The sequence below is a fragment of the Oryctolagus cuniculus genome, chromosome 5, assembly GCF_051225735.1.
Source record: "Oryctolagus cuniculus isolate XC-2025 breed Fujian yellow rabbit chromosome 5, ASM5122573v1, whole genome shotgun sequence".
NCBI classification, from domain to species: domain Eukaryota; kingdom Metazoa; phylum Chordata; class Mammalia; order Lagomorpha; family Leporidae; genus Oryctolagus; species Oryctolagus cuniculus.
The window spans coordinates 123,333,692-123,357,403 of record NC_142871.1 but is presented as its reverse complement, the minus strand read 5'-3'; the positions used below and the strand labels follow the sequence as shown (position 1 = coordinate 123,357,403).

The following is a 23,712-nucleotide window of genomic DNA, read 5'->3' as shown; positions in this document are numbered from 1 at the left end:
GAGGATTAGCCTATTGAGCCGCGGCACCGGCCCCAACTTGTTTTTAAAATAATATACTTTTATTACCCAGAATTGTTAAGTCATTGATAGAATTATACCGAATCCCTCAAACAAAAAATTTATCCATTTTCTTGGATGTTATAATGGGGGAAAAAAGCACTTTAGATAAAAATGCTTAAGTGTGTTTGAGGACAAATAACCAAGATTACCTCCTGAAATATCACAGGCAATTTGTCTGTTGGTTGAATTAATCTTGCAAGTTCAGTCTGATAAATTCATATGTTAAAGATTTTGAAGCAACTCCTTATACCTTCAAATGATAATTGTATGTTAAGTAATCTTTGGAATTTCTTTCTGGAGTTTCAGTTTGTTCACATATGATTCCATAGGATTCATGCTTGTTCCACATTTTTGTTCATAAGTAGTACATTTTTTTTTTCAAATTCATTTGAAAGGCACAATTACAGAGAGAAGGAAAGTATATAGAGAGATCTTCCATCTGCTGGTTCACTTTCCAAATGGCAACAACAGTTGGGGTTGGGCCAGGCCGAAGCCAGGAGCCTGGTGCTTCATCCAGGTCTCCCATGTGGGTGCAGGGGCCCAGGGTGCATTACCAGGTGCATTAGCAGGGCTGGATTGGAAATGGAGGCTTAACCTGCTGTGCCATGATGCCAGCCCTGCACATTGGTTCTTAGAATTAGGCATATTGAGAATGAAGTTCATCTCCTGTCAGCTTTAGTATTTTGTGAAATGTACACACTAATCAATGACAACACAGAACTGTTGATTATCCCCTAATATTGTCCCGACAGAATATAAAATATGCCAATTTAGTAATTTCTCAGAGAAACTTTATTTAACACTAAGACAATGAGAGAACCAAATACTAAAAAGGAAAAACAGCTATTATTTCTACAGGAGTAATTAATTCCCTGTAGTAATTAGAATACTCGCCTGCCCTCCCTCTGTCCTTTTAGAGGACATGAAATGGAAGCGCCACTAGAAATAATTTTCTTGTTTTTGTTTTCTTTCTCGGCTTTAAGCTTTTCTGTTCTCTTTTTCAGAAAAGGAGTCTGGAGGTGATGCGGGTTTAACTCTGGATCCATAGACAAGGACATTCAGCCAGAAGCTGCTCTTCCACTACTAGCTTCTTACCCAGACCAACAGAGTATCTGGGAGAATTCCAAGTGTGTAGCCAGAGGATATCGTCACTCTTGAAAATCGTTATCTGCATCAAAGACAGAAACGGGCTCAGGTCAACCATGTAGCTTAGTTGTAAAGGTGCTGCGGTATACATGGATTCAGGATCTTTCTTCTGCCTTTAATCATCTTTGTAATCAGTCGGAAACACTTATTTTGCTAAATAATTTTACTAACATACTACTCGCATTTCAAAAAAATCTGTTTTATGCTTAGGATATAGTGTTCAAATTAAAATAGAATATAGGTCCGTTGCAAGTACATTCTATGACACTACTTAGGATGGCTTTGCTGGCAGTAGCTCCTTCAGAATTTTTGTTTTGATTTTGAAGAGTTGCCTTGTCTATCTAGTTAAAACACTTGATGAATGCTCTGTTTAACTTGGAGGTACTCTAACACGATACAGATTTCAATAAAGTTTATCCTTCAAGGGATGATAGTCTCATTTCATTAAAAAGGAAACAACACTCTTGAGTAGCTCTGATTCCATCTCTTATCTATTACTGGAGATGGGGGGGGCATGGTAATATAAAACGTTGGCCTTTATGTGTAAGTCACTCAGCTGATACCGTAAATACATTTTCTAATTTCAGTCATCAGCTCTGAGGTACATATTAATATTATCCATATTTTAGGTAAGAAAATTCAAGCTTTTTTGAGAAGTTAAATAATTTTTCTAAGGTCTTATAGCTAGTGAATAGCAAAGGCTTGGACAATCCAACTTCAGATCCATCTAACTTCAAAGTTTATGCTCTTAAACATAGTTTTGTAGGAACTGTAAATCCTAGCCTTTGGAAACAGATCTTAGCTATATCTGCTTCTTAGATGTGTGACTTAGGAGGTTATATGGTATCTTTGAGCCTTGATCTTCCTCGTCTGTATAATGGTGATAACAAAACCTTTATTGCTATATTTTTTAAGATCAGAAATAGTTTATTCAAAGTGTTGTAAAAAAAAAAAGTAGGTACTTGGTAAATGTTTCTTTTTTGAAAAATACTCATTGTACACTTTGCTGTTTTTTTTTCCCCACCTTAAATCATTGGATAGTTTCAGAAATTATTATTTTCTTTTTGCATTCATATATGCCACAAAGGATTGTAAAATTACCTTGGAATGGGGCATCAGTACAATTATTTCAATGTTTCTGAAACTAATAAGAAGGAGGTTTGCCAAATGAGACTAAGGGAAAGATCTGTGTGTATGAAACATTATCAGATGCTGAAGCTTAATGGGAAGTGAGAATAAACAGTCTTAAAAATTGGTATAATTTCAATAAAGTAGAAAAGGAGAGGGGAGTGTCATGAAGGTACATGAGTTAGATAACTATATTGCATGGCCCTGGGATAATGAATATTGGAGATGGGTTTGGCACACTAATGTAGGAGCTATGATTGTCAATTACTAGGAGAAAAGGTCAGTCAGGGTGCTTTAGGGTCAGATAATGGAAAACCTTCAGTTTCAAGCTAAGGAGTTAACTTCCTAATTAAAAATTGTAACCTGAATGGCTACACGAAAGGAGAAGTTCACTTTCTCAGAGTAAGTGTTTTTGTACCTAAAGCCACTGAGGCATGCCTTAGATGCCAGATGGGTAAACACAGGCATAGAAATCAGAATAGGAAAGTTATCAAGGCTGGTTTACTAGGTACTGAGTGTCCTTGTTCTCACGGGCTAAAGTAAATTGCGGAGAATTCATAGAAACAGGACATACTTAGACTAACACATGTACTTTACTAATGAATAGCGTAGATTTTATATCCTTTGGTAAACCCCAAATCATCTCCCATGATCCCCAGATGTATACAAGATTTTCTTGCTTCAGATATTTTTAGGGCGAACATGACACATACTTCCACCTACTCATTTAAGAGAAATATTTTTATAGTCTTTATTTTTTATCTTATTTTTTATTTTATTTTATTTTTTAAAATTTCATTTAATAAATATGAATTTTGAAAGTACAACTTTTGGATTATAGCAGTTTTTCACCCCATAACCACCTTCCCACCCACAAACCATCCCATCTATTACTCCCTCTCCCATCCCATTCTTCATTAAGATTCATTTAATTTTTAAAATTTATTTATTATGCTATGAATTCATAGGGAATATGTGCCAGCAGCCCAGGCTCCTTTCCATGGGTTCTCACTAAGCAAGCTTATTAGGCAGAGCAGATGGGTGCTTCAGCTGAACCAGGGGACCCCCCTTTTGGTTTTCCTCATTTTCTGATCCTATTATTTTCCTTCACACGTTTCAGGAAGCTATCACGGCTCTTAGAGGGCTTAATGTGCTCCATGCACACATTACTTCTCTTGGCAAGAATCTTGTCCTTGTTTGTTCATAACATTCCAGGGCATTCCTTTTGGGACGTTACCCATTCTCTTGATGTCTACATTTTACCTTTCTTCTAGAGTCCCACAAATGTGGCCAAAGGAACAACTTCATGTTTTCCTTAAAAGGCCTGGAGCACATGTATTGGGTGCTTCTCCTCTTTCCCTTGTTTTAATTATGTTGGTAAATTACTGGAAAATGATGGCCTCTGCTAAATACATAAATTTTATAAAAGGTTTATTTGATAAGGCAGAGTTGGAGGGAGAGAGAGAGAAGAAAAGAGAGGGAAAGAGAGATCTTCCATCCACTGGTTCACTCCCCCAAATGAACACAATGGCAGGGAATGGGCCAGGCTGTGGGGAGCAACTCGGACTAGACTAAGTTACTGGAATTAAGACTTATTCTATGCATCTGCTCTCCCACAATATGGCGCTGGGAGAGGAGTAAACAGCTTCTACACAGCTGCCTCTCACCAACTGGACAAGCTGCAGGAGCTGCTCCTGATTGGAGGAGAGCAGCGTGCTCGGCGTGTGGGTAGCAGAGTTGGGATTGGTGGAAGAGGACTATAAAGGAGGAGAGAGACAACATGCACCAGGAACATCTAAGGGGAACATCCGGATAACATCTGAGCAGCCCCCGAGAGAGCCGGCCGGCGGTGTGCCGCTCCCCTGCGGAAGTGGGGAAAGTGGCAGGGGAGCCTGCCCCTCCACGGAGGTGGAGGGACGGCAGCCAACCCGGGAAGGACCAGCAGCAAACCCGGGAAGGGCCGAGCAGACAAAAGAACAGCGCAGGGTCTAGTGTCGTTCCTCCGTGAAGAGGGGGAGCGACACCAGGCTGAAACCAGGAGACTAGAACTCCATCCTTGTCTTCCACAGGGCCTTTTGCCACTTCTTTCCCAGGTGCATTAGCAGGGAGATGGATGGGAAATGCAGTAGCCTGGACTTGAAACAGTACCCATATGAGATGCTGGTGTCACAGGCAGCGGCTTAACCCATTGTACCACAACACTGACCCCTAAATAAATCAATTAATTTTAACCTATCTTTTTACTTCCATTTAATTGTGGTATATTACTTATAGAATTAAAAATGCTGATTAAGGGGCCAACGCCATTGCTCACTTGGTTAATCCTCCACCTGTGGCACCGGCATCCCATATGGGCACCAGATTCTAGTTCCGGTTGCTCCTCTTCCAGTCCAGCTCTCTGCTGTGGCCCGGGAAGGCAGCGGAGGATGGCCCAAGTGCTTGGGCCCCTGCACCCGCATGGGAGACCAGGAAGAAGCACCTGGCTCCTGGCTTAGGATCGGTGCAGAGCCAGCCATAGCAGCCTTTTGGGGATTGAACCAATGGAAGGAAAACCTTTCTCTCTGTCTCTCTCTCTCTCACTGTCTATAACTCTACCTGTCAAATAAAACAAAAATGCTGATTAAATAAAATTAATTGGAAAGTGAAGTTAAAAGTTACTCTGAATGTTGCCTTTGTTATCCTACTCTGCCTTTGGGAGAATAACTGATTTGAAGTGTTCTAGCTGGAACCCATGGTCTGTGTTATGTGGATCTAACACCAAGAGCATCTTTATGTAGTAAGTAGAATGCATCAGAGACAAAGCAAACAAATTACCAACTTTGTGTACCCCACTGTCTCTGCCTTGGCTCCAGTATTCTTAATGTTTGCTCACTCGCCTATTAGTGTGCGTGTTGAAATTGTGTAATATCATCACTTCTGCACTAAAATAATGACTTTATTATCAGCATGGGCTAATTTTTCTAACCATCACAAAAGGTCAAAGAGAAACATTGCCAAACCCTACTTAGACCCCCATGTTGCTAAAACTCAATTCTACCACTTACAATTGAGAAAAAAAAAGGCAAGAAACCTGTTTTTTAACTATTATAGAGAGTCCTATATCATTGCAACAGGTTTTCAGTGATGTTACATCCATTTTAATTTATTTGTCCATTAAAGTAATGTAAAAAAAAATCAGAGCAGTTTTCAATTTTGACATTCAAAATCATTTTAGTAAAATTAAAATACAAGCTTGTACGATTTTTATAAATGGCATCCTTTACATTTAAAGAGAAAAAAATGTTAGTATAAGCCTCAATTACTATTATAGGCTCCATTTAAAAATTCAAGTTATTTGGAAAACTCACTAAAACCGCACACCCTGTTTTAGATAGTTTTTAACCAAGACTTTCTAAAAAGCCCTGGTAACCTAAATTCCATTTGTCTATCCCTGTAGCATTCTGCGGAGTGACATGTGCTTGGTTTGTCAAATGTTGGTCTCTGGAATAAGATTCTCATCATCTCCTTCAATCAGACAGTTCCACTGATCAAAATCTTTGTTAAGTTCTGTAAAACATGAAAATGTTAATAAATATATTGAACTTTTAAGAGCACAAAATAGTTTCCTGCCTCTAGGTGGCACCACAGAATTATAAACTACACAAATGCATTGTGATTGCAGAGGCAAGGTGTTCAGTGTCAGCTGCCCACAGCTGCTTTAGCAGCTGCAGGCAAATCAAAGAGATGAATGAAGCACCTCACTGTCAGTTCACCCCAGGATTCACAGAAACACTATTAGTTTTGAAAGTAGACTTTCTTAAAAAAAAAGATTCATTATCTCTTTGAAAGGCAGAGGAAAAGAGAAGAGAGAGACACCCACAACAGCCAGGTCTGGGCCAGGCCAAAGCCAGAAGCCAAGAACTCCATCCTGGCCTCCCACCTGGAGGGCAGAGACCAAAGTACTTGGACCACCTTCCACTGCCTTCATAGGCAGATCAGCAGGAAGTTGGATCAGAAACAGAGGAGATCAGAATCAGAGGGGCCAGGACTCAAAGGGGCACTTTGCTATGGGATGCTAGTGTCACAAGCGGTAGCTTAACCCACTGTGCCACAATGATGGCCCTTGCTTTCAATGATATATCATGCAAAGCAACAAAATTTGCTTTCTCATATTTTTGTTTTCAAATTGATTTGCTGTTCTGTTCAAGTATAAACTGGCTGGAAACAGTTAAAACAGGACTAATGATACGCTGAATCATTTGGCTTATGCCATAAAAAATTTAGTTTCTTACCTAAATGCTTTTGTAAGAATGCTAATGAAGCTTTGTTGCTGAGATAAATTGCTACATTTGAATCTATATCTCCTTTTAATGTTAACAGGTGTCCAAGTATTTTTCCAGTTGCAAAGGTAAAGTCAGCAAAATTCTGATGGACTGATCCCCTGAAAGATAAATGAGACATTTACAATCACATTGTTTGATAAAATTATTCTTGTAGTCAGGGTACAGGAAGAATAAGGCCTGCTTGGTCTATTTATTGAAAACTAAGGAAATATAGTTAAAATATATTTGGGAGTCACAGCCTGTTCATTTAGGAATACGAGAATATATTCCTCTTTCCCATAGAAAAACTATCCAAAGAATCCTATTGTACTTGCTATCTTCAATTTTAGAGGATGACAGGGAACATTTCCAAGGAATGTGTCACTGAATGAATGAATGATTTCATGGTGTAAACATAGAGTTATGTACACAAACCTAGATAGTATAGCTTCTACTACACACCTATGCTATGTGGTATAGCCTATTGCTCCAAGGCTACAAACCTGTACTAGCTGTGCTACTCCACTGAATGCTACAGGCAATTATAATACATTTCTATGTGTGTATATGTTTTTAAACATATCTAAATATAGAAGAGTTTAACAGGGGTGGAGAACCTTTTTTCTGCCAAGTGCCATTTGGATATTTATAACATCATTCATGGGCCATACAAAATTATCAACTAAAAAATGAGCATACTATAGATGTATTGAATTTTGAGTCCTGCCTGTGGTTGCCTTGGCAGGGCTGGTCCAGAGGATTTCACAGACCTTATATGGCCCACAGGCCAGATGTTCTCCATCCCTGTAAAGATAAGAAATGGTACACTGTACAGGGCACTTACGTGAATGGCAGTTACAAGACTGGAATTTGCTCCAGGTGTCTGTGGTGAGTGGGTGTGAAGGCTGGGGACAGTACAGTATACTACTGTAGACTTTATAAACACTATGCTCTGAGACCAGACTAAGTTCATAAAAATATCTTTCTTCAGTAATAAACTCAGATTGCTATAACTCTTTTATTTTTAATTAAAAAAATTAAACTAAGTAACCTTAGCTACCATAACTTTTATTTTTAATTAAAATTATTTGGGCTTTTACAATAACACAGCTTAAAATAAAAATATTGTGTGGCTATAAAAATATATACTTATATTCTATAAATTTTTCTTATAGTAAATAAGATTTTTTTTACTTTTTATTCTCTTTTATACTCTTTTGTGAAAAATTAAGATGCAAACACACATAGTGGCCTAGGCCTACAACAGGTCAAGATCACTGACATCACAGACTTCCCTCTCCACATCTTGTCTCACTGGAAGTTCTTCAGGGGCAGAGACACTCATGGAGCTGTCATCTTCTGTGATAACAACATCTGCTGCATACTTCTTGAAGGACTTGCCTGAGGATGCTTCATACTTACCTTTTTTCTAAAAATTTTATTATTTGAAAGACAGAGATTTCCTTTCCACTAGTTCCCTCCCCAAATGCTCTCAATTGCCAGGGCTGGGCCAGGCCAAAGCCAGGAGCCTGGAACTCAATCTGGGTCTCCCTCATGGGTAGCAAAGACTCAACTAATTGAGCCATCACTTGCTGCTTCCCAGGATATTCATGATCAGGAATCTGGAATCTGGAGCAGAACCAGGATTCAAACCTGGGAACCCTTGATATAGGATGTGCATCCCAAGCCGCATCTTAACTGCTGTCTCAAACACCTGGCTCTGTACATTCTAAAATAACAATGAAAAGTATAGTATAGTATAGTATAGTATAGTATAGTATAGTAAATGTAGGCACATTATCAGTATCACTCACAGTGCTCTCTACATCCATCAACAGCCCAACAACAAACAGAATAGTGAAAAAGAGGGGCAGTCAACACTGCAATGGATGCAGAGAGAAAAGCTGAGACTGTAAAGACTACTGGTGTGGTACAGAACAGGTCTTTAGCTTTTGTCCATTGGTAGGGGCTTAGGAAGCTAGACCACAGGAGTCACAGTAACCAGAAGGAACCACAAGAAATACTAAATGCAGGTGATTCTTTCAAGCTTTAGCAAAGAAAGATGGTTGAGGGAAGCTTAGGTGTTTTGCATTATTTCTATTTTAGAATTAGACTTGCATAAACTAATCAGCTACTTTGAAGGCCTTTTCTGAAATAACTACACCCTTCTTCACCATCTGTCCAAACACTACATAGGGCTGGCGCTGTGGCATAGCAGGTAAAGCTGCCACCTGCAGTGTTGGCATCCCATATGGGCGCCAGTTCGAGTCCTGGCTGCTCCAATTCTGATCCAGCTCTCTGCTATAGCCTGGGAAATCAGTAGAAGATGCCAGGTCCTTGGGCCGCTGAATCCACATGGGAGACCATGAAGAAGCTCCTGGCTCTTGGCTTCTGGCTTCATATCTGCCTAGCTCTGACTGTTGCAGCCATTTGGGGAGTGAACCAGCAGATGGAAGATCGATTCTCTCGATTCTCTCGATTCTCTCTCTCTCTCTCTCTCTCTCTCTCTCTCTCTGCCTCTCTGTAACTCTGCCTTTCAAATAAATGAATAAATATTAAAAAACAAAAACAAAAACAAACTCTACAGTGGCATTGCCTTCCTGTCTGTTCTCCCAAGAAATGGGATGAATGATCTTTATCATTGCTTTGTTATATCTCATTGGGCATTCAAAGCCTTATCAGTTCTTTTCCATGCCCAAGATATTAGCACATTACCAACATTCCAGGGCACCCCATTATAGCTTTGGAATTTATAACTTCATAATCTTTCCCAATACCTAAGTGCATTGTAGACTTTTCCTTTAAAGAGTTCCTAGCATGGCCTAATGATGGAATACTTTCCACCACATTCCCAAAAATATATAGACATATTCTGATGTTTAGATAAAAGTAACATAGTGCCTAATACAAATTTCAATTACCAGCATTTGCATTATATATAAACACTAATAAAAATCTTTTCATTATAAAAAGAATAAATCTCAGAAACTGAGATTCTTTAATATTCTCCTTCATGGAAGTCTGTAATGCTACCAAATGATATTGGCTGTTTACCCAAGTTTCAAATTTCTGCTTCAGATGATGAAATACATCACCATTACTTACCTGATTGTAATCATTTTTCTTTCCTTATCAGGTAAGAAGCATTTTTTTATTTTTATGATATTAGCAGGATACTGGAACCGTTCAGAGTTGATAAAAAAGAGCGGCTGAGGAATTCTGGAATATACTTCATCGTCCAGTGGAAGCATCCATGCATCCAGGGCAATCCCACATCTGCAAGTATTCATTCACACTCACGAAAACAGCTGGTTACACGCTGGCCAGCATATCAGGGATCTAATAATGCCAGGGTTAATGGACACATCCCAGAATCAGTGTGTTCTATGTTATCCCACTGGCTTCCAGAGGTGTTGTATTTTAGTGTGGGAAGGGAGTAGGATTAGCTTTACAAGATAGCAGACCCGGAATTATAGAATCATTTTCTTCAGGAGGAAACTGCATTTTTATACCTTCACTAGAGTTAACAGTTGAGCTCAGCACTTTACATTTAGGGATGCTTCCCCTGAAAAATTGTACATGGTTTGAAGGAAAACATATGAAGCATGTCATTTGGAAATGTAACTTTAAAAAAAATTTTGGCCGGCGCCGCGGCTCAATAGGCTAATCCTCCGCCTGCGGCACCAGCACACTGGGTTCTAGTCCTGGTCGGGGCGCCAGAATCTGTCCCGGTTGCCCCTCTTCCAGGCCAGCTCTCTGCTGTGGCCCGGGAGTACAGTGGAAGATGGCCCAAGTCATTGGGCCCTGCACCCACATGGGAGACCAGGATAAGCACCTGGCTCCTGTCTCTAGATCAGTGCGGTGCACCGGCCGGAGCGCACAGGCCGCAGCGGCCATTGGAGGGTGAACCAACGGCAAAGTAAGACCTTTCTCTCTGTCTCTCTCTCTCACTATCCACTCTGCCTGTCAAAAAAAAAAAAGTTTACCATATGTTTCCTGACTCTTTGGACTTTTCATTTCATGTGTTACATGAACGAAACATGAAAATCCCCTTACATGGAAAAAGATTTTAAACGGCTCAAGATGAAATTACACAAATGATCCTGTCCATTTTCTATATGGTTGGTTCTATATGATTGCAATCAGTCTGAGATGAAGACACTCAAAAAAGAACATGCTTCTGCAAGTTAGAAAATGGATCTGGTCCTGATTCCTACCCACATCACTGTGTAATTTTAGACCCAGCCCTGTCTTAAAGATGAGGATCGGGAGCTTTTAACGTCCTGGCTTTTGGGGCGGTCTGGAAAGACTATCAGATGGCAATGTTATTATTTCAACCAATGTCACAAAAAGTTTGTATTAAGGACACATTTGTAATAATTTTATATTATATTATTGAACAGTTAAAAATGAGGAGAGAAGATATACGGGGGTGGGGAAAGTTTTTAACAGCTAGGTGGTAAGAAGTTCTAATAGCCCAGTGGTGAGAGATTTTAAAAACTAGAGAGGTAGATGTTTTCTGCCTAGAAAAATATACCTAGAGAACTAAATGGAGGTAAAGAAATAGACTTATGAACACCAAAATATTCCTTCTTCTTCACTAAGAATTTGATCAAACATTATATCCCATGTGTGTTCTCACTCCCCCACTTTCAATATGTAATATACTGTTCTCTGGCTTTATTCTGTCTTCATCTCTTACCTGAATCTCTGATCTTCACTAAGAGTCTGAATCACTGTTGCTCCACCAAAAGAATGTCCAATTACTGCTATCTTATTCCTATCGATAGAGTCCTATGTGAAAAAGGCACAGTATAAATATGTTACTACTTTACATGGTGTTAGAAGAATAAACTAAACAATTATTGTTATCTTCAAGGGCATAGCTCAGTGCCTTGTTTTCTTACAAAATAGAACTGTACATCCATGTATAAATGTATACATACACACATAATATCACACATACATATATATCCAAGGTACTTTAAAAAGCCTACAGAAAAACTGGATTAAAAATAAGTTTATTTTGGTGCAAAAGATTCAAAATCCATGCATAGATTTCTGAAAGTATGTGTCTTCCACGAACTTTTCAAACTGCCCTCATACATATATAGAACTTATTAATGTGTATATAAAATATTGTAAAAGTTCAGAACGAAACGTAATGGTCTTCCTAGTTGCCTACACCTGAAACTTCAACACCAACACTGATTTCTGCCTCTCTCCGCTCCATGTTTTTTGGTTTGTTTATTCTGTGTGTTTTGAACACCTGCTCAATGCGACACTGTAGTCTCATTTTCAATGAGCTCACAGTCTATCAGGGGAGAAAGGGATACAGAGAGATGCTACAGTGTAATATGGGGGTGCCAAGGAGCACATGTAAAAGGGAGCTAACCCAGGCCAGGGGTGGGTACTGGGATCCAAGAAAGCTGTTTAGAAGAGGTGATGCTTGACTTGAGTCTTGAAGATTAAGCAGGAGATGGTACAGGGAAGGGTGTGTCAGGTCTCAGGAACAGGTACAAAGGCATGGATTCAGGAATGAGTGGCTGATTGAGGGACAACAAAACTTTCACTGTATCTTGAGAACAGATCATCATCTTATCCTCAACTTGAAGTACTTCTGGTTTCCTCTACTCCCCGTACTCCACACATACTTTTTAAGTCTTCAATTCAAGCCATCTAATCTGTCTGATATTTCTCCACCATCATCTCAAAATGTAGCCCACAATACACAACTGTTGGCTAACATTTGAAGATCAAACTCAAAGACTTGTAGAAGCCATCAAAGAAATTCTATTTCTACAAGTGGTATTGAGGTGAATCACATGAAATTGCCATTTTTGTAGGTCAAAACTGACAGACTGTTGGCAATTTCATATACAGTTCAGCATAATGCATCCTTCATTGCTCTACTATTTTACCTGTATTCGTCTTTATGGTGTGCCATTTTTCTTACAATAGTAGAAAAATTAGACGACAACAACAACAACAAGAAAAAGCCAAAAGGAATTGCAGGACAAGGTAAAATGCCTTTTTTTTAAAAAGTTCACCTTTAGTTGCTCCACATCAAATCCTAAGTCTAATACATTCGTCACTGGCTTTCCATGATCAACGTCAAGGATCCAAGTGAGAGCTTGGGAACATTCCTTTGCTCTTTGCCGTACCTAGTATGATGGCAAAGTAAAAAGTTATAACACTTAGTATAAAGTTTGTGCAAAGGTTGCATATGGGAAAAATAGTTGGTTGGTAATAAACTGGAAATTTCTAAGAGATGAGAGGTTAGAATACAAGTAACAACACAGGCACCAGCTTTGCAGGTATGTATGTCAGTGCAAATTTTGACTCACCTACTGTGTGACTTTAGAAGATTAATTAAACCTCTCCTTTTATTGAATAATAATGCCTACCTTAGAGGCAGGTGTCTTAAATGCAAAAGTCTACGTGAAACACCCACTAAAAAGAAGCAGCCAGTATGCTTTATCTCACTTATTATCCCAATAGCCCTGTAGGAGAGACAATGTTATTGTTAGTTATTTTTTTTAGCAGATAAAACATGGAAGCAGAAGGAAATGAACTTGTCCAAAATGACCCTACTGCAAAATGATGGAGTTAGAATTCAAACACAGAAAGTTGAGTTCTATGGCCTATGTTCTTAATACTGTCAAATACTGCCTCTCAGAAGAGCAGCCTACTAATTTATTTTCTATCACGTTTGAGATTCTAAAATCAGAAGTTTTAATGCAAGAGAATACTGAACATTCACTGGCTTCCCCCAGGATTTTTCTAATTGCCTTGTTTTTACCATGAACCAAATGTTTCATTAGGAACTCTTCTTACTCAGACAATCTTCTAACAGATCTTTTGGTAATGGGGAGCAGAAGATCTAGGAGCACAGCTTGCCATAAATAAAGTGAAATGAACAAATGCCATCATATTGTGCCTGCTTTTAGGTCACCAAGCCACCTCTCCTCTCACTGCAATGTACCTGCTCATTTCGTATAGGTATCTCCTCCTCATCTTGTTTTAGAGTTTTATAGTAGAGCCAAGACCTGTTCCCTATTTCTGCAGCAGACTGGTCCTTAAAATAGTAAGTTGCAGATGCAGATCCATCTCTATAACACAAACAAAATTAATTACTTGTACGAGTTCCTTTCCTTCCTGCTCTAACCCATGTTCCTCAACTCCATCTTGACTCAGCTTCCCTCTGATCTTTCTTCTTCCCCTCTACATTGGTTTTAAATAAAGAGGACCCAAAGGGAGTTCTAGGGAAAGGAACTCCTCTCGAATTGTAGGTAAACATCGATTTTTCAGTCTTCACAAATCAAAGAGGCAACGTTAGCAATGCTGAAAAGTCTCTCTCTTTAATGACATCACTGCCACTTGGTAGCTGTTTGACTTTTGGCAAATTATCGTTTCCCACCTTCATTTTCCTCTGCCTCATGCAAATGATAACAATAACCCTCTCACTGAGTTGCTTTGAAGACTAAATAAACATGATGGTGTATGAAAATATCTAGCATGGTACAGGGCATTCAATAAATACTCCAGAGTTTTTAGCCAGTTTGCTTTTTCTTTTTTTCTTTTTAATCTATATTCTCATTATGTAATCATAGCTGGAAATTCAATTAACATTTCTACAAAGCTTTATGAAAATTAGAAGTATAGTTATGGGCATTAACAATCTGTGTATTGGGTCAAAGAGTCCAGCTACATTGGGTAACATACCTGTGTTCCACAGCAGCAACTATAAACCCATGAGATGCCAGGTCAATGCCAATAGCAGAGTAAATTGTCCTTCAAAACAAAAAGAGGGAAGCATTATAATTACAAGCCTGGGTTATATAAAACAATTGGGAACATGGAGGCCATTATCCCACTGTGGTAGTGCCTAGGGCAGAGTGGGGATGTGTGTTTCTCAAAGAGGGGAGATTTTGCTCCTTAGGGAATATCTGACATGTCTGGAAGTGTCTTCATCATCACAACTCCGGGGAGCAGGGAGGTGCTACTGGCATCTTGTGGGGACAGGGATGCTGCTAAGCATCCTGCGATGCACAGGACAGTCCTCCACCCTACCCAACCCCAAGAAACCACCTCGTACAAAATGTCAGTACTGCTGAGGTTGGGAAACCCTGGTGCAAACAAGGTCTATGGAAATTCTGAGTTTTATTTATTTATATTCAATTTATTGGAAGTAGGGGTGGAGAGAGAAATAAAAGAGAAACAGAAATCCTCCATCTTCTGGTTCATTCCCCAAATGCCTGCAACAGCCTGAGTTGGGCCAGGCCAAAGCCAGAAACCGAAACCCCTTTTAGACTTGCCATATGGGTGCCAGGGGCCCAAGAACTCAAGTCATTGTTGCTGTCTCCTATAGTGCACATTAGCAGGAAGCTGGATTGGAAGTCGAGTAGCCAGATCTTCAAAATGGGATGTGGGTGTCCCAAGCAGTGACTTAATTGGTGAGCCAAATGCTCACCCCATTTTGGGTTTTAATCTTGGCTTTGCCACCTACTAGATATAAGTGATTACTGAATTTTTGTTCTTACCTATATAATGGGGTGAATAATAAAGTATGTGCTCTAGGACAATTGTAAGGTTTTGATTAAGATGAAGTATGGAGAAGGGCATCACAGTATGGGTAGTAAGAGGATGGGACCTGCAGTCTGCCCAATGAGAGCAAACCTGGTTCTACCATGTATTAGCTATGTGCCTTGGATAGGTCACTTATCTTTTTTCTACCTTGTATCCTTATCTGTAAAAAGGTGATGTTATAAGATTTTGGAACCTGATTGGTATGGATCAAGTGAGTTAAGACACCTTCAGCGGTTATGATCATATCTGAAACAGGGTAAATGTTAGCTAACATTTAAATGACCAGAGCAGGTGAAGAGGTTAATAAACTATGTGTTTCTAGGCTGCATTTACACCATCTTCCACATCATTCTGCACAATCTTTTTCTCTTATCACGTGTCTTATGGGAAATGTCCACAGAAAAGAAAAAAGGAAGTAGATGGGAACTATGTCTTTTACTATTAAAGATATAGGACCCATGCAGGAGAGGAAAATAGTACTGGGATCAGCAAACTTTTTTGTTGATGGGCAGAGGGTAAATATTTCTATCTTTGTGGGCAACACAGTCTTTATCACTACTATTCTGTTATTGTAACATAAAAGTCACACAGACAATATAAAAAATGAATGGGAATGGCTATGTTCCAGTAAAACTTTACAGAAATAGGCAGCAGGCTGGACTTGGCCCTTGGACTTGCCAATCACTGGTGCTGGAGAAATCAAATAACTAGCTTGACTGTGATTAAAGTGTTAAGATAATTTTTTATTTCAGGTACTAGCCGACTTCTTCCCAGCTGAAAGTCGCCTTTTATTTTCTGAAAGTCTTAAAGCTCCTTGAGGTAGAATAAGGGGAAGCTGCAGAGAATCTGTTAGAATCAAGGGAGAGGGTGTCCCGCTGTGAAAATGTGCTGCTCAAGCACTGTGCTACAGAGAACACAGCTTAGGAAAGACCCCATCCAGTCCCTGCACCTCTGGATCCATCGCCACATTCAAGTGGAAGCCAAGCTCCCTCTGAGCTACTCCCAGTGCCTTGGCACAGCATGGTGTTGAAATATTCCTATGAGATGTAGGGCTTGTTTGACAAGCATCTTCAGGTCCAGCGTGCCCTCCACCGGCCTGGTCCAATCTTTCTGAAACCCTTGTTACCTAATCCCTCTCCTTCCCCATTTCCTTCCCGGCTATCCAACCTATATCATGGTCGGAAAGGTCTCCCCATCTTTTTCTGCTCCTTCTCCTTTAGAAATGCCTTCTGCAGCTAATCCAATTTTACTGTGTCTCAGAATACCTGAGCTAACACAGGATGAGTCTGAGAGTATAAATAGTACAAAGTAGAAGGACAACAGCCAAAATCAGCATCTGCTCTGCTGTGAGGCTAATTCACAGGAGCTGGAAGGAAGGGAGGAAGAAGGGAGGGAGGGAGGGAGGAAGGCAGAGAGAAAGGGAGGGAGAGGCCGGCGCCGCGGCTCACTAGGCTAATCCTCCGCCTAGCGGCGCCGGCACACCGGGTTCTAGTCCCGGTCGGGGCGCCGGATTCTGTCCCGGTTGCCCCTCTTCCAGGCCAGCCCTCTGCTGTGGCCAGGGAGTGCAGTGGAGGATGGCCCAGGTGCTTGGGCCCTGCACCCCATGGGAGACCAGGAAAAGCACCTGGCTCCTGGCTCCTGCCATCGGATCAGCGCGGTGCGCCGGCAGCAGCGCGCCGGCCGCGGCGGCCATTGGAGGGTGAACCAACGGCAAAGGAAGACCTTTCTCTCTGTCTCTCTCTCTCTCACTGTCCACTCTGCCTGTCAAAAAAAAAAAAAAAAAAAAAAAAAAAAAAAAAAAAAAAAAGGGAGGGAGAGAAGGAGAGAAGGAGGGAGGGAGGGAGGGAAGGAGGAGGAAAAAAAAAAACACTGAAAAAGATAGGGCTAAGGGCACCAATAAGGACAGTCAATTCTTGAGGATCTCCAACCCCTCCAAGGTAGGAGCCAGCACAGCATTCCCAAATCTGCTGTTCCTTTCTTTGTAAAACAAATGTATCCAGTCATTCATTCCTAGAGGCTAAAATTGTTCAACCTCTCCAACACTACCTGAATGCTCCAAGACCATGAGAAAAAACAATGAGTGGATATTTTTCGCCAGTCCTTAGAGGGGAATTCCAATTTGCAGGAGTTGTCATTGAACCTAGGCAACAATAGGAGAGTGCTGTTAGGGTTTTTCCTGATTTGAATATTGTTAGTTAATTTATATCCCCTTAGCATAAAATCCTGACCCATGGAATTTCTCTCTATATTTTTATGTATTAATAGTAAATTCATTAAAAGGCCTGCTACTAGATACCCACCAATGAGAGACCTGATCCCTATGCTCTTTCCAGGTACCACAGAATAATTTTTTGTTTTCACTCCCAGCTCTGAACTTAAGGTCTACTTGAAAGTATATTTTTACTACTTGAAAGCATATTTTTCCAACCCCAGATTTTGGAAAAACTTCAAGGGAATGTTGTGAAACCAAACTACCAAGTAAATCTCAGGAACATCACCCTGAGAGCCAGAACCTGAGAACCAGAGACTCCTCTCATTTTGACTTGGTCATGATTTAGCCAAAGACGGAGTGATTGCTGGCTTTATCCCCTCTGAGGTAGCTATGGCTAAAGCTCTAGCATTTAGTAGCTATTGACTTTGGGCAAATTACTCAGACTCTCTGAACTTCAGATTCCTCTTCTGTAAAGTGGGGAAAATAATATTTATATCATGTATTTGTATTTAATTTAATTAGGTAATATGTATATAAGGCACCTATCCAGTCACAGAGTTGGGGGCTCAACAGTGGCAGATATTGTTTCCTGCTCCACTTCTCAATTGTTCTTGTCATCATTATTTTTAGAAATTATTTGTTTCATTTTCTCATCTTTAAAATGAATATGTGATCATGAGGACCAAATGTAATGATCATTATGGAAGTTTTTTAAATTAATTCTTCAATACCTTCAAGTTGTGCAGTTTTAACATTTTCATCATTTTTACTAGTAAGTCATTTTGAGAAAACTCTAAGGAGATGTCTCAAATGAATCTCCAAAGTTGGAGGCAGTTTTGAGGGAGAAATGTGAGGGCACAATTAACATCAGCTCAAGAGTCATATCTGGTCAAACAGATAAGGAAAGAAAAGTGTGTATTCTTGTACTCTAGCCAAATGGAGTGGTGAATTCATAGCAGTCTTACAGAGGCTGTCCCCTGTGGGAGGTGACAGGAATAAGGGAAAAGACACTGACATCGTTGTTTTGGATCTGGAGTGTTACAGTGGGTTCTACTTTCTTTCTCCTCTTGTGTAGACACGGAGTATTAGGGGTCATGGTCACACCAGTGAACCTGGTATTCTCACCACATTATTGCACCCTCACAATTTATAGGAAAGAAAGCCAAAGAGCAGCCACAGAAAGATGTTAGAGCTCACCTGATCCTCTCACCCACTCCCATCAGATTCAGAACAGACAAAATGAGAACTTGTGATTTGCTCCCAGCTGCTAAGGCTTTTCAGAAATACTTTCCCTGTCATCCTAGAAAAGGTTGAAGCTGGGGAAAAACTACTTTGTTCTTAACTGCAGAAATTCTTGTTATTTTCATGAATTTCTTTTTATATTCCAGAGCCTAGAACATGGAACCAAAAGAAATCTTACCAAATAATAAGCCCAAGATTTTGCCCATGAGGCTGTGTGTTCCAAGAAATTTACTAAGACCCAAAAAATACTCCTTGTTTGGGATCCAAAGGGTGTCAAGTTGGTCGTCATCTTGGGACGGGTAATACAAACGCAAGAAGGTGCCCTGTTGAGGAAAGAAATCCAAGCACTTTTAGGTAAGTTTGTTTCTCAAGGAGATTCCAACAGCACATTTCATTTGTAGGGAACCGCTAATGGGTCTGTCACTCACAAAGAGGTCCAGATAACTTTTTTAGGTGCTGTGATAGATTGCATCCAGCCAAGAAAGAGAAGAGAAAAAACAGAACAACAACATGCTTTCTGAGTATAAAAATGTGAGCAGTCTGGCACAGCCACTAAGAAGAACATTTTGTTAAGAGTTTATAGGTTAATTAGGTGACAGCAAAAAATTAAGAACAGCAAAACTAGCAAAAGGTTTCATATGAACCAATACAAATGACAGAATGAGTCATTCTCAGGTGATTGCAAGGTTCAGTATCTACATCTTCTTGTGGGATGTAGCAATAGTCAATATAATTCTATAAGGATAATTTGTGTTCATTAAAACATTACCTCATCAGAGTAATCAAACATCAAGTCTGTACAACCAACAGAGTAAGATCCATTTCCTCTGGGGATTTTAGTTTGGCCAATGTTTGCAGCAGCCATAAATGTTTGTATTTTATTGATCCATGCTGAAAAACAGGTTAATATTATGTTATTTGTCATCCATTTTACCCAAACTTTATTATGCAAAGGAATTCCAAAGGAATCAAGTGACTCCCCATAGTTTCTGGCCTCTTTCATTTCTTAACTAACAAAATCCACTTAAGTCATCAAAGGCTTACTGGGTACAAAGCATTGTGGGGAGTAAAAGATGGAGGTAGACCATCTCCCAAGGACCATCCCTCCTGATATGTGCAGCCTCACCCCTACCTTCTACTTCGATCTAGAATATATAAAACATAACTTCCCAAATATCTTGTTTTCTAAACATGAACTATGTCTCACATTCCATATTTGTGTTTAATATGTCTCATTGAGCCATCTCAATCTGATATTATTACTATAGAAATGTTAAAGCCAGTGGTCCCAAATTAAACCAAATAACATTTCCCGTCTCATTTTTCTGACTTTCCAATACAAGGTCTACAACTCCAGAATTCCCTGTCTCATGAACCCCAAGCCAGAAACCTGCAAAACATTCTATTGTTCTACCTCTTCCTTAACAGTCTTTTATATTCAACCAATTTTCAGTTTGTAACATTTGTCCTTAGCTTAAAATTATCTCCCCAATACATATCTGACCCTCTTGCTCAACTGTCTCCTGACCTGGCAGTTGCCATCTCTCCCAACTGTCCTGTATTTCTAGGGTCTTGCCCCTTCAAACACATCCTTTATACAGCTCCTGGAGTGACTTAAAGCACAAATCTCACTAGACAATTCTTAACATTTTACAGTGGCTTCCCATTTCCAAGTAATTCTTCCTGAAGGGGGAATCTTTTTGGAAGATGCTTTGGGGAAGTATTTAAGTCTACATACATTATGCCACTTGAGGCACAAAATGGACTAGTCCCAGTGTTCTGGCGTTAGAATGTGTTCAGATTCACAAGTGCACATTTAAATCCCAAGTTCCTGGGCACAGTAAGAAAAGCCCTCCATGAGCTGGAGGCCCATTGCCTTGTATAGTTCTGTCACTTCCCTTAATCTCCCTTCCTTGTGCTCCGGCATTTCTGAGCTACACAGCTGGGCTGTTTGACACCTCTGCACCTTTGTAAATTCTACTGCCTATGCTTAAAACGCCCTTCTCAAACTCCCATTCAACCTTTGACATCTATCTAAATGGATGGTACACCTTCTCTGGAAGCATTCCTCTAGTCTCTCAGACAGAATTAATTCATTCATCCTCAGTATTAGATTAATTCCCCATATATTCAAAGGTCAGGGGAGTAGGTGTAGGGTTTTCAAAAAACGTTCAGGAAACATGTATATTATAAAAAAATTATCCATGGATTTCCAAATAATTTTTTTCTTTTTTAAGATATATTTATTTATTTATTTGGAAGTCAGAGTTATACACAGAGAGAAGGAAATGTAGATATAGAGAGAGGTCTTCCATCTACTGGTTCACTCCCCAACTGGCCACAATGGCCAGAGCTGCGTCAATCCTAAGCCAGGAGCCAGAAGATTCTTCTAGGTCTCCCACTTGGGTGCAGAGGCCCAAGGACTTGTGCCATCTTCTACTGCTTTCCAAGGCCATAACAGAGAGCTGGATTGGAAGTGGAGCAGCCTGGACTTGAACCAGCGCCCATAAGGGATGCCAGCTCTGCAAGCTGCAGCTTTACTTGTTATGCCACAGTACCAGCTCCCCAAAGAATTTTTTCACACCAAGACAAACTTATCTTTTAATTCTATTTTTCTACAAAGTTTTTGAAGTTCCCTTGTATGTACTGTGTGTGTATTCATTCTTCTTATCACATTCTATTAAAATTATGTGTTTTTATATTCTGTCTCCCACACTAGGCTATTCCTCAAGAGTCGTACTTTGGGGGTCAGCACTGGGACGTAGCAGGTAAAGCTACCACTTGCAGTGCCGGCATCCCAAATGGGCACCAGTTCAAGTCCTGGCTGCTCCACTTCCGATCCAACTCTCTGCTAAGGCCTGGGAAAGCACTGGAGGATGGCCCAGGTCCTTGGACCCCTGCACCTACATGGGAGACCTGGAAGAAGCTCCTGGCTTCGGATCGGCACAGCCCTGGCCATTACATCCAATTAGGGAGTGAACCAGACTTCTCTCTCTCTCTCTCTGCCTCTCCTTCTCTCTGTGTGGTTCTTTCAGATAAGTAAATAAATCTTTAAAAAAAAAAAGAATTGTACTTTTATCTTTGTATTCTCTGATCTTTATGCAGTATCTGGCATATAATTAGTACTCAATAAATACATAACTGTGAAAATGAGCTGAACTAAACTGAATTCCCACAGAACTTTCTTGTTCTTCTTTCAAACCTTTTGTTCTATGTGTACACTCTTTTACCCACCTATACCAAAAATTTCTGTTCTCCATTGAGTCAAAATCCTTCTGCATAACTGCTGTTTCATTGTTTTCTTCCTTTCTAAATCTCAATTTCACATGTAACTTCAAGATGTTGAGTCTAAATATCCACCTATCAGACTCTGCTCTTGATACATTAAGCCAGCCCACTAGTTCCCCTCCATTGGACTATGGGAGTTGGTGACTGTTTTGGATACCTTTTGTGTTTTCCATCACACTCTGACTCTGCCAGACACCATGCTAGGCATGGCACCTGTGCTGAAATCATAGAACAATGCCCAGAACGATTTTGAGTCACAGGAAGACATTCATTTACATCCTCCATGCTGGTGACTCAGGTGCAAAGCACCTGTAAGTGATGAAATCTTTCAATACATAAGGCCTCACTAACTCAAAGCAGATCTCTGGGCCAATGTCACTGGCTCCACTCAGACCTAGGAAATAGGGGCTCCTGGACATGGCTCCAATTCTACTTAATCAGGAAGGTGTGTCCATTAATAATGTAAGCAACCCGGGCTTACATACTAGTGAGATCTTCTGGCCTGGCAGACATGTGTAACTTCATGTTCAAGTAGTAGTAGTTAGTTCCTAGGAAGGTAGGGGGTGAGATGATCCCGCTGTGAGTATTAGATTTAGGTGATCCTATTTAAGAGTCCATCTTTGCATCTTAGAAGCCTTAATTCTCTGGCCTAGGGAATTACTCCCCTCTCTGAACCTTACTTATAAAGAGGGGACAAAAGCACTAGACCAGCAGGAGAGTTCTAAGAATGAAGTGATAATGTAGGTCAAGTACCTTGGAAGAAACACGGCACATAATAGACAGACAACTGTTAAGAGATTATTTGTCCTCTTCCCTGGAGTTAGTTAACTTGACTGGCCAAACGCATGTTGAAGTCCTTAGAAGAGTTTCTGCAGATCTAAACTATAGCAAAACCACTGCTTCTAGGAACAGGTTCAAATTGCCAAGAATTTCCCAGGGTATTTTTGTTTTGTTTTGTTTTAATTTTAAGTGGAACATTTCTGGGTCTGTTGAATTACAAAAGGCTCTTCCTCTCCTATTAAAGACCAGGTACTGAATGATGGCTTTGTGGTATTATTAGGAGATGGCAAGTCCAGAGGACAGTAAGGAGGTGATATCCGCCATCCCTGCACCCACAGCCAGCCACGGTGTGGCTATGCTGGGATTTGCAGGGGGAGGCCTCTGGCTCTTGCACCTCAGAGGATCCGTGCTGCCTTGGAGACACTACCTCTAGAATTGGGGATTTAGGCCTACAGCCACATGTCAATTCCACACTGCGAAAGGCTCCTCTTGTGATATCTCAATTTCACTGACGTCCTGGGAACTTTTTCCAATAACCCAGCTATCCAAAATCTGCACTACTGAGGACCACCCCCAACCCCAACTCAGCATTCAGGAGCCATGGTTGAGTGAGGCTAGAGGTCTGCCCAGTCCAGGACACCTGACCTGAGAATGTCTCAGGAGAGGCTTCGGCTGGGTCTGGTTTTGGGCTGGGCCTTCAGGGTCCATGGCTGGTCAGTGCCAAGTGACTGCAGTAAATGCTTAGGGCCTCGACTTCCCCTCTCTGACTACCCCCCAGGAATCAGCACAGAGAGAGGAGAGAGACTTGTCAAAGCCTCAAATGACCACTCCCTTGATGACATACTTTTGTGGGGCAGAATTTACAAATTTGTCTTCCTATTTTTCTTTAACATTTTTAATAGGCATTTTTGCAACCTATCCTATGCTACTAATCTTTTACATAATTTTAACAGTGGTCATTTGTTA

General features: G+C 40.4%; 1 protein-coding gene across 11 annotated transcripts in view; it reads right to left on the bottom strand.

The window, feature by feature from the left end:
- Positions 1-5,448: 5,448 nt before the first annotated feature.
- PLA2G7 (phospholipase A2 group VII) overlaps positions 5,449-23,712 on the bottom strand; it is a 44,991-nt gene continuing 26,727 nt past the window's right edge. For all 11 annotated transcript variants that reach the window (XM_017345163.4, XM_017345165.4, XM_017345164.4 and 8 more), the window contains 10 exons: positions 19,448-19,569; positions 18,857-19,001; positions 17,271-17,364; positions 14,361-14,429; positions 13,621-13,747; positions 12,686-12,799; positions 11,338-11,429; positions 9,741-9,911; positions 6,606-6,754; positions 5,449-5,880 (listed from right to left, as the gene is read on the bottom strand). In XM_017345163.4, the coding sequence (XP_017200652.1) occupies positions 5,801-5,880; positions 6,606-6,754; positions 9,741-9,911; positions 11,338-11,429; positions 12,686-12,799; positions 13,621-13,747; positions 14,361-14,429; positions 17,271-17,364; positions 18,857-19,001; positions 19,448-19,569 (1,163 nt within the window). In that variant the 3' untranslated portion in view covers positions 5,449-5,800. The remainder of the gene's footprint in view (positions 5,881-6,605; positions 6,755-9,740; positions 9,912-11,337; positions 11,430-12,685; positions 12,800-13,620; positions 13,748-14,360; positions 14,430-17,270; positions 17,365-18,856; positions 19,002-19,447; positions 19,570-23,712) is intronic.